At 39.2% G+C, this 11350-nt stretch overlaps 1 protein-coding gene across 1 annotated transcript; it reads left to right on the top strand.

Moving 5' to 3' along the window:
• The first annotated feature begins 1559 nt into the window (after positions 1–1559).
• Positions 1560–5595, top strand: LOC123532791 (uncharacterized). The gene is made up of 2 exons (XM_045314380.2): positions 1560–1730; positions 2776–5595. Exons 1-2 carry the CDS (start codon positions 1648–1650, stop codon positions 5534–5536), a joined length of 2844 nt encoding a protein of 947 aa, XP_045170315.2. The 5' UTR covers positions 1560–1647; the 3' UTR covers positions 5537–5595.
• The last annotated feature ends 5755 nt before the right edge of the window (positions 5596–11350 follow it).

Consider the following 11350-nt stretch of genomic DNA (forward strand, 5'->3'; position numbering starts at 1 on the left):
AATAACTGTAGTTTTTCATTATCAGCACTGTGCCATTTTATTTGTTCTTTAATTTTTCTAACTAGATGTTTATAAAAGCTTCTTATTGACTGATAGTTGTTGTTATTGAATTTATAATTATTTCTATATTTCCAAATTTCCCATCTGGTTTCATATATAATCGTATTAATCAATTTGTTCACTTGCCCGTATATAATATATAATATATAAATATTGCATTCCTGAGAGGGTGATATGAAAAATGTTCACCGCGAGATATATGAATATTGACCGAGGCATAATTCAAAGTATAACAACTTTGTGACCTTGACCTTGGGTATACTGGGCCCAGCGCCTGTACATTGTTTGTATGCTGGACAATGTTTATGTGGACTTACAGTAAGACATAAGCAATAATAACAAAGATGTTACAGAAAAACAAAGGTTGCCGAAAAACTTTAACCTTAAAAATAACCTAAGTATAACAGCTTGGTAACCTTGACCTTTATTATAATGCGCCCAGCCCCTGCACATACATTGTTTGTATGCTGGACAATGTTTATGTGAACTTACAGTAAGATATAAGCAATAGCAACAAAGATATGACACAAAAACAAAGGTTGCCGAAAAACTTTAACCTTAAAAATAACCTAGATCTAAATATAACACCTAAGTGACCTTGACCTTGGGTATAATGGGCCCAGCCCCTGCATATACTTTGCTTGTTTGCTGGAAATGTTTATGTGAACTTACAGTAAGATATAAGCAATAGTAACAAAGATATGACAGATAAACAAAGGTTGCCGATATAAGCAATAGTAACAAACCTTGACCTTTGGTATAATGCGCCCAGCCCCTGCACATACATTGTAACAAAGATATGACAGATAAACAAAGGTTGCCGAAAAACTTTGACCAAGAAAACCGACACCAACGCCAGGGCGAGTAGAATAGCCCCCTCTCCCTCCCCCCTATTCTCCGAATAGTGGAGCTAAAAACTGTATGATATAAATCGCATATATTAGTACATTTTATATTTTAGCAACAACATCAGGAAATTATATATATATCTATATGTTAGAGGACCATAATGTCAGACTGGCTATAGCCTAACATGTTATCCTTTCTAAAAAAAGTTATTATTATTACTGTATATGTTTTATTTGCAGCTTTTTGAGTGGTTCCTGGTTTTGGTGACACTATTAAATTTTAGGCACTTATGGAAAACATAAAATAATCTTTTCTTGAGCAGTCATTCATTTGCATTTAGCACAGATACTCCACCTTTATGACATAAAATATAACTTATCTCCGCGTATTCTCCTTTAAAATATCTGTTGACACTTTTGCATAACCCATAACAGCAGTGGCATATCAGACTGTGCTGTAACTATGTTACCAATGACACTATTAATCAATCTACGGCAAATTCCGTACCGTTACGGAAACGATCGAAATAATTATTTTCAAACTATGACGACAATATTTTTAATACCGGCCAATAGATTGTCAATATTATGACTTCCGTTTCTTAAAATAGATAGCAAACATTGCATTGCACAACGAAACGAAAGTATACATGAACCAGGGTATATATAAACAAACACCGCTACGGGTTATTTCAACAAGCTTTACAAGTCTCAGCCCCAAGGGTGTTAAAACTCCAAAATGGTCTATAAAGTTGAGAAACACGGGGTGAGGACTGGTAACTCGTTTAAAAGGTGGAATACGAGATATTATCGCCAGTACAAGTAAGTTCTACAGTGCTTAGGGTATAGTGGGTGTTATACTATAACTTATAGTTCGATTACTAGGTCATACGTCATTACGTGTTTACACGTTTTCAAACCAAAATTTCCAGCTTACAAAATGACTTGTCTACGTTTTGTTTTAGCTTGAGATCACGTTTTTTTTATACAAGACACACTAAAATATGGAACCCTGAGTTAAGGTTACAAAACGCAAGTTTTAATGTTTACAAACCTGATGTTCACGAAAACGAACTGTAGGGTATGGAGGATATATAGTTAATTTTTACATTTTAGACTTAACTATTGTATGAATTTTCATTTCACTCTTTTACTGGCTTGAAGACAAACATTTTGACATACATTTTAAACATTTGCTTGCTGTTTTATCTTTCGCAGGTCATCGTTCGAAAATCAAATCTATCATGTACTGACTAAATCAGTGTGTATGAAAAAAACCCGTCAGTGAATGAAAATTAAAAAGCTTAATGCTCTTTGAAAAGGATACACATTATTTTCCTGATTTATAAAAAAGAGTCACGGAAAGTTAGTTTCGATGTGGTTTTGAAAAATAACCTAACCTATCGCGTATCCACTAAATCAACACATATTTTAAAAAAATGGAAAGGAGAGAAAAACACATGACTCTGTATTAAAACTGAACGTTTTGAAAAGTATAAACATTTTCCTTTTGGTACATAGAAAAAAACTTCTAAATTTATTTTCTTTGAATTAGAATGCAAGAAAAGATTGTTAGCTATCCTCCATACCACATTGCCAAGATTATATGTCGGACAACGGCTGTACATGATTTACATGAGCATATATCAGCTGCCATTTTAGCATATATATGCATTTTCTAAAGACATATTTTAATAATGAAATCGTGTTTACAAAAATATCTGTCCGTAAATTTTCTCTCAAGTCTGTCGGCAAACTTTAGGTCTATATGTCTTAGTCAACTAGAGTCCTCTCTGTATTTCTAAAATTATATCATAATTCAAGTATTAATCATTGAAAACTTGTAATTTTGCATTGTTATTTCCAGAAAACAGGCCTACCTTATTCGGTCACATATCAGCGACGTTCACCTGGGTACCCCTGACTTCGATGATATTGCCCGCTTCAGGAAGAGTAGCGCTTTTGGAGAGGGAAACAGTATGACTGATGGTGTCGAATACTCCTTGAACAAACAAGGTAGATGGGATCTCCCCGGGATACTTGAAAACATTATCCTTGGTACAAACAACGAAGAGGATTATGGGATACAACTCGTTGAACGACACAGAATAAGCCGTGTGGCAAACTGCGTCAGTGTCTGTTCCACAGAAGGCGTGTTTAAAGGCGGTGATATCAGTACGGACAGAAAATTCAAAATAAAAACTTCGGGAGGCTATTTCCAGTCGAATAGTGTTCTTAAACGTGCTCCTGCCCTTTCAAAGAACAAAAGACGCGACAGACGTCGGCGTCGTCTGCAGACGGAAGAAATTATAGAAGAGAACGAACACGTCAGAGAGACAAATAAATTACGTTATGAAGTTCATTACCCAAGTCCCGTTACCAGCTATCAAACACACAACGCAAAATGTATTGGCATAAACACGCATGAACCATTCCGATGGAATGGTTATCAAGACAAAAGACAGCGTAGTAAGAGAAGAGATCGAATGGAAATTCATATTAAAGAGTCGCTGCAGTGCATGGACGACTCGTTCGAAGACTCAGAGGAGGAGGACGACGTTCACGAGGCAGACGAGAATGCAGGTGAAGCATGCGACTTCGTTGTTACTCTAGATGACATCTTGAAACATGCAAATACAGCAAGCAATCTGGCAAGCGGGAAAGTTGGGCACAACAGTAATACAAGCTCTTCTTCCTTAGACAGCGACGAGTCATTGTCTCCAAAAGGCCGCATTGTATATATGGAACGCAATGAAACAGACGAACAACACGATACAACTGAAATACAGAAGACCATTCCAACAAAAAGAAGAAGCACTTCATTGCAACCCGTTCGAGTCATTTTAGCAGACGAAGATATAAATCAACAAACTCTGTTGGAAAAATTTGGAAATGACTTTATTGAATGTGAATGTTTCCCGTGCAAATTTGTGTTGAACATTTCAAATCAAGTCACGAGATTAGATACATTTAAAACTTACAGCAAGACCGAAATGATTCACACAGAGGCATGCATTGTTTTTGTGCACGATGTTGATAACGAAATAAACAATCTGAAAGAAACTGTCTACAAAGTTCTCCTAAATGCAAACTTCGGAGAAAATTTGAACAGTGTCCAGATTGAAACAATATTTGATTACATGGAAACGAATGTGGAGGAAATTGTTGAGCGGACTCTTTTCTTTATTGAAACTCTTCCAGCAGAATCTATTGTATGTGAAAACAACACGAACGTCTGCAAGACGTCTATGAAGGGAAGCACAGTGGAAAAATGTGCTAATTGGTCTGTTGAGTCTTATCGTCCAAATAACTCTTTCTTACTAGACTCGTTTTTGTCACGCCTACCCGTTGTGAAGGAAGCGGTGGATATGGGATTTGAACTCGTTCATCGATTTGATGCTTGTACGGAAGACGGATCAGAAAATGTGGCATCTCCAAAAGATCGTTTTTGTTGCATTTGTTATACAACCTTAGAAGACGCTAATCCAGGTACTGCTCTCATTTCTTGTAGTCATTGGTTTTGCGACGGCTGTTGGAAAGAATACCTTGAAACAAAAGTAAATAATGGTGCACTGGACATCCAATGTCCTGAATATGATTGCAGTAAAATTGTGGACCCGGGCACCTTCTTGTCACTCATTAATATGCGTGATGTTATCAGACACGCAAAATGTTGTCATGACACACAGGTAGAGCAACAGAAATCAGCAAGATGGTGTCCAAATGAAAAATGTGATCGAGTATTGAAGAGAAACTGCGAAGATGCGAAGAATTCCCAATGCACTTGTGGAATAAATGTATGCTTTGAATGTCTTCAACCTCCTCACTGGCCAGCAAGTTGCGATTCTATTAAAAGCTACTACAAGAAAATGAGAGACACTGGTGACATTGCTATCGAGCCACCAGACCTTAATAATCAGGTCGTTGTTCGTGGAAAGAACTGCCCTTCGTGTCACAGATTCATTGAGAAAAACGGTGGCTGTCCATCGATGGTTTGTGTTTGCAGAGCCCACTTTTGCTGGGGTTGTGGTCAGTTATGGAGTAGCCGGGTGCACGGTGACGAATGTTACAAATATGGCTACAAAGATTATCATAACACTACCAAAAGAAAGTTAGAAGCAGTTAATCCACTTCAAATAAAAAATCGTCAGAAATGGTATAAGATGGCCCTCCTTCATCGCGTCAACCAACATGCAGGAAGACTTCAGAAAATGAAGTCATGCATTAAACCTACGGCCAAGAAGTTGCAATTCTACATTGTAAGAGCTGAAAAGAGAGGAGAAAAAGTAACTCTTGACTTTGATTCTGAAAACAAATCATTTAGTCGGCAGACTGACAAGACTGCATACTTCTTGAGGAACACTGTTGACCTGTATGCAGAAATTAACCACGTGGTCGAAAACACTTCCGTTTTACTGAATTCGGAACAACTTCCGGCAGACCACAGACTTGTTCTCCAACACATTTCTTACAGACTGTCTAGCTTTTCTGCGGTTATTTATGAACTCTTTTTATGCAGCGATAACGTTCAAGCAAACGTTCTTTTAGAAAAGTTAAAGGAAGTGCGGTTTCATACCCGTAAAACTTTCCAGAGCTTAATCAGATGTATTAAATCTATGAAAGCATAATATACGTATCATGCTGATATAATATTATATAGATTTAAATAAAGGAACATTTGTTATTTTCTTCATGCCATTTAATGGACCATGTGCAATTACGTAGATGAAAAAACGAATGACGTGTACAATAAGTAGGCTTTGTTACACAAGTTATGAGCTTTGTTTGATATATTTACTAATACATTGTATAACATTTATTGTTTTGTATTTGTAAGTTTTGAAAAAATCAATGTAAAGTACGCAGTCTCTATCTCTTATATCTCCAAAGTGATACATAATTATGAGGATAATGTGAGATACTGTACTGAGTATTTCCCAGTATGTGTAGTTGCTATATGGTTTTTTGTTGGCTTTAGAGTCGACGCTAAATGAGGTAATATGCGAGTTTCTAGCTTATGATGAGGGAGGAATACCCAGATGCCCCCCCCCCACCCCCACTCCCGAGCATTATTTCATCAAAGACATGCAGCGATCTTCCGTAAGCAAGTTGGTTTGCTTCCTCAAGTTACCAATTTCTTTCGGCTTTCGACAACACGCGCTCCTTCAGGAAGTTAAATGAATTGCGCCTTTTTGTATGCGGAAGAAACATTTTCCTCGCTGTAAACTCCGTAGGTGCAAGTATACATCCGACATGTTCAAACCAGCAAACAATATACCTTAGCTTCCATCTTTGAATTAAATCTTTGGTTACATTTAAATTACAATTAATTCCACCAGATAATATCTGATAATATGTTTTGTTTGTTTTTGTTTTGTTGGATTTAACGTCGCACCGACACATGATAGGTCATATGGCGACTTTCCAGCTTTTTTAATGGTGGAGGAAGACCCCAGGTGCCCCTCCGTGCATTATTTCATCACGAGCGGGCACCTGGGTAGAACCACCGACCTTCCGTAAGCCAGCTGGATGGTTTCCTCACATGAAGAATTCAACGCCCCGAGTGAGGCCCGAACACACATCGATGAGGGGCAAGTGATTTGAAGTCAGCGACCGTAACCACTCGGCCACGGAGGCCCCTCTGATAATATGTACAGTAGGTCTAATAAAACACATTTGAATGGCTTGCCGGTGAATAGTCAAAACTGGTGGTCATTAGAACCTCGTGCAACAGTTCTGAATATTGACTTACTAGCGATTACTAAGTGTATAACATCATGTATTATGAGGTTTTGGTGACAAAGCAGAATTAGAGAATCTTGAATATATTTTAAAAGGACCGTATCTCGAGCATATATACGTTTGAAAGGACATTTAGTATGTTTGGCAACTATTTCTATTACGATTTCACTTCGTTTGTTATCTTCCAATGCAAAATAAATTTGATTAATGAATCTTTGAGAGTATGGGTATTTTCACAATGTCTGCCAGTGATCAAAATGAGCGGAATTATACTAATTAGACACAAGAGTATACCATGTGGGCATGTCTTTATAGGATAGATATTGGAAAGTGGTTGGAATATCGGCAGCTAGGTCCGACAACGGCCTGATGTCTGTCAGATATAAAATAATAAACAAACCATTTTTTGTTTGTAATGATTATAATGTGTGTAAAATAGAAATGTTGAAGAATATCTTCAGTCAATACCTAACCTTGTAAGGCTTTAAGCACAGGTGTCCGGCAATAGGGTAGGATAACCTCGGTGGGAAGGGTGCTGTTACGGCTGTTCGTTTCCTTACTTAGGCTTCCTGACTCTGTGATTTGTGCATTCCATTTCTCTGACCACCTGTACCACAGTATCATATGTTGGAGTGTACTGTTCATTCTGTCCATTCATGAGTTACCAGACATTGTAAGTGCCATGAAAATCATTCTTATTTACATTTACAAAATCAAAGCCTTGAGATGTCTGATGGTTGCGGGTTTTGCTTGATTTATTTTCATTTTAAATGCCAATCTATAAATATACATGTATAAGAAACAAATACTAATGTGCCTAATATCTAATATAAACTCTGCCTGACCTTACATGAACAGCTGGAAGTCAGTGATGTAACCATGGGCTGGAATACATAATCATCGACAGATTTTATATAATCTAAATGGCCAGTGTGAATGGATAGAGGATGAATAAGAACTGCTTGATCATTGATAGTTCATCTGCATTGTTCATGAATGGGACTACTTTGTGTAGCACATGAATATCCTTTGGATGTGATTTGGAATCAAATAAAGATGCTACATGATTGTCAGAAATACACTTAACTTTGGTAGCGGGATAAACCCGCAACCAAAAATATAGTCATTATTTTCTACACATATTCTTTCGATTGTCACTTAATTAATTGTACTTTGTGGCATTGTTTCATTTCATTCTCTTCTTATCTATTTGTATATAATTCATATGACAATTTTGTTGCAACATATTTTTTCGGCGTTAGCTGAATAGCATGGATTTTGACCTAGATTCTGTAGTAATCGGGACACGGAACAGGTGCGTGCTGAGAAAATAAACCATTTATTAAGTCTTAAATGACATTGATTATCAGAAGGCACATTTTAAATGGAACATTTTTAGTAGTTTTGTTACCCTAAACTAAAATGATATATTCTAACTTAAAGTTTTGAGTAATTTATCACCGCTAGAGAAATCGACAGTAAACTTCTTCCCCCGTTGCGTACCTCGCTTATGGATGAATGAGTGGTGGTTGGTTGTAACTGTAGAGTCAGTGTACCCGGTGTCGGACTGTACGCGGTTTCGCAGAATGTACAACTATTCAAAATTTGCAATTCTAACCCCATGAAAAACATTTATCAAAACAATACTTGGAAAATTCATACATATGTATATCAAATGGAACAGTAACTTTATATTATTTCAAATGAAGACAACCCAAAGTAAATATTAAAACGTTGAAATTATGAACATAGAGCTCTGTTCATGCAACACAGAGCTATCCTATCTGCTTAGCGACATGACTATCTCCTTCACTACAGAGCTATCTCTCACAATAAAAAGTGAATAATATTACTCCCGAACCATTTTCGGTACATATTTTATTTCCAAATGCATTGTATATTTTACAGCTATCTCGCGCCTACTCAGTTTGCTTCTTAATATTAGTTAAAATGTAAATATTTGACAATGAAAGTGCTTTCATGACGAAATGGCCAAATTTACTGCTAAATCAGTTTGTTGGTAAACATCACCACGACCACAAATTAAGAATGAATTAGCAAACTTTAAGTTCTCTGCAAAGTTAAATCATATCTACATCGCCTACCATTCCCCGATTTTTGATATTCGATACACTGCTTGTAAAAATGCAAAAAATATGATGACACTCACCTTTGTTGATATACTTTTATCGCGACGTGCACTACCTCGGAAATTGCGACAGAGCAGTTTACCGTATACCTCTTAAAGAGGTAGCTCTGTAGTTTACCAGGCGTGTAATACGTTATTTTAATTCATGTCTATTACTTCGCTATCTTATATACTAAGGTTATTATGTAAGAGGACCATATAGCCTAATATGTTATCCTCTTTAAATAAAATTATTATTATTTACCGTTTATGTATGTTTGTACATTACGGAAAAAATGTTTTGTACATATCCTATCATCTTCTTTTGATTAACAACCAAAAACGCAATGGTAGGATGGCAGGAAAGTAGAATGGTACAATCGCGATGGTAGGATGGCAGGATAGTAGAATGGTAGAGTCGCGATGATAGGATGGCAGGATAGTAGAATGGTAGGGTGGCGATAGTAGCATGGCAGGAAAGTAGAATGGTAGAGTCGCGATGGTGACTGGCAGGAAAGTAGAATGGTAGAGCCGCGATAGTAGGATAGCAGGAAAGTAGAATGGTAGAGTCGCGATGGTAGGATGGCAGGAAAGTAGAATGGTAGAGTCGCGATGGTACGATGGCAGGAAAGTAGAATGGTAGAGTCGCGATGGTAGGATGGCAGGATAGTAGAATGGTAGAGTCGCGATGGTAGGATGGCAGGATAGTAGAATGGTAGGGTGGCGATAATAGGATGGCAGGATAGTAGAATGGTAGGGTGGCGATGGTAAGATGGCAGGAAAGTAGAAATGTAGAGTCGCGATGGTAGGATGGCAGGAAAGTAGGGTGGCGGTGGTAGAATGGCAGGAATGTAGAATGGTAGGATGGCGATGGTAGGATTGCAGGAAAGTAGGGTTGCGATGGTAGGATGGCAGAAAAGTAGAATGGTAGGGTCGTGGTGGTAGGATGGCAGAATAGTAAAATGGTAAGGTGGCGATGGTAGGATGGCAGGATAGGTGGCGATGGTAGGATGGAAGGAAAGTAGAATGGTAGGGTCGCGATGGTAGGATAGCAGGAAAGTAGAATGGTAGAGTCGCGGTGGTAGGATGACAGAATAGTAAAATGGTAGGGTGGCGATGGTAGAATGGCAGGATAGGTGGCGATGGTAGGATGGCAGGAAAGTAGAATGGTAGGGTCGCGATGGTAGGATAGCAGGAAAGTAGAATGGTAGGGTGGCGATGGTAGGATTGCGGGAAAGTAGAATGGTAGAGTCGCGATTGTAGGATGGCAGGATAGTAGAATGGTAAAGTAGCGATGGCAGGATAGTAAAATGGGAGGATGGCGATAGAAGGATGGCAGGAAAGTAGAATGGTTGGGTGGCGATGGTAGGATGGCAGGAAATTAGAATGATAGGATGGCAGAAAGTGGAATGGTAGGATGGCAGGAAAGTAAAATGGTAGGGTGGCGATGGTAAGTTTGCAGGATAGTAGAATGGTAGGGTGGCGATGGAAGGATGGCAGGAAAGTAGAATGGTTGGGTGGCGATGGTAGGATGGCAGGAAAGTAGAATGACAGGGTGGCGATGGTAGGTTTGCATGATAGTAGAATGGTAGGGTGGCGATAGTAGGATGGCAGACTAGTAGAATGGTAGGATGGCAATGATAGGATGGCAGGATAGTAGATTGGTAGGGTGGCGATGATAGGATGGCAGAAAAGTAGAATTGTAGGGTGGTGATGGTAGGATGGCAGGAAAGTAGAATGGTAGGGTGGCAATGGTAGGCTGGCAGGAAAGTAGAATGGTAGGGTGGCGATGATAGGATGGAAGGAAAGTAGAATGGTAGGGTGGCGATGGTAGGATGGCAGGAAAATAGGGTTGCGATGGTAGGATGGTTGGAAAGTAGAATGGTAGGGTGGCAATGGTAGGCTGGCAGGAAAGTAGAATGGTAGGGTGGCAATGGTAGGCTGGCAGGAAAGTAGAATGGTAGGGTGGCGATGATAGGATGGAAGGAAAGTAGAATGGTAGGGTGGCGATGGTAGGATGGCAGGAAAGTAGGGTTGCGATGGTAGGATGGTAGGAAAGTAGAATGGTAGGGTGGCAATGATAGGCTGGCAGGAAAGTAGAATGGTAGGGTGCAATGATAGGGTGGCAGGAAAGTAGAATGGTAGGGTGGCGATGGTAGGATGGCAGGAAAGTAGAATGGTAGGGTGGCGATGGTAGGCTGGCAGGAAAGTAGAATGGTAGGATGGCAGAAAGTGGAATGGTAGATTGGCGATGGTAGGATGGCAGGAAAGTAGAATGGTAGGGTGGCGATGGTAAGTTTGCAGGAAAGCAGAATGGTAGAGTGGCGATGGTAGGATGGCAGGAAAGTAGAATGGTAGGGTGGCGATGGTAGGATGGCAGGAAAGTAGGGTAGCGATGGTAGGATGGAAGGAAAGTAGAATGGTAGGGTGGCGATGGTAGGTTGGCAGGAAAGTAGAATGGTAGGGTGGCGATGGTAGGCTGGCAGGAAAGTAGAATGGTAGGGTGGCGATGGTAGGCTGGCTAGAAAGTAGAATGGTAGGGTGGCGATGGTAGGATGGCAGGATAGTAGAA

The sequence above is a fragment of the Mercenaria mercenaria genome, chromosome 1 (genome assembly GCF_021730395.1).
Source record: "Mercenaria mercenaria strain notata chromosome 1, MADL_Memer_1, whole genome shotgun sequence".
NCBI classification, from domain to species: domain Eukaryota; kingdom Metazoa; phylum Mollusca; class Bivalvia; order Venerida; family Veneridae; genus Mercenaria; species Mercenaria mercenaria.

Coding starts and splice junctions, on each gene's coding strand:
- LOC123532791 (XM_045314380.2), top strand. CDS start 1,648: ATGGTCTATAAAGTTGAGAAACACGGGGTGAGGACTGGTAACTCGTTT. Junction 1,731..2,775: donor AGATATTATCGCCAGTACAA/GTAAGTTCTACA, acceptor TGTTATTTCCAG/AAAACAGGCCTACCTTATTC.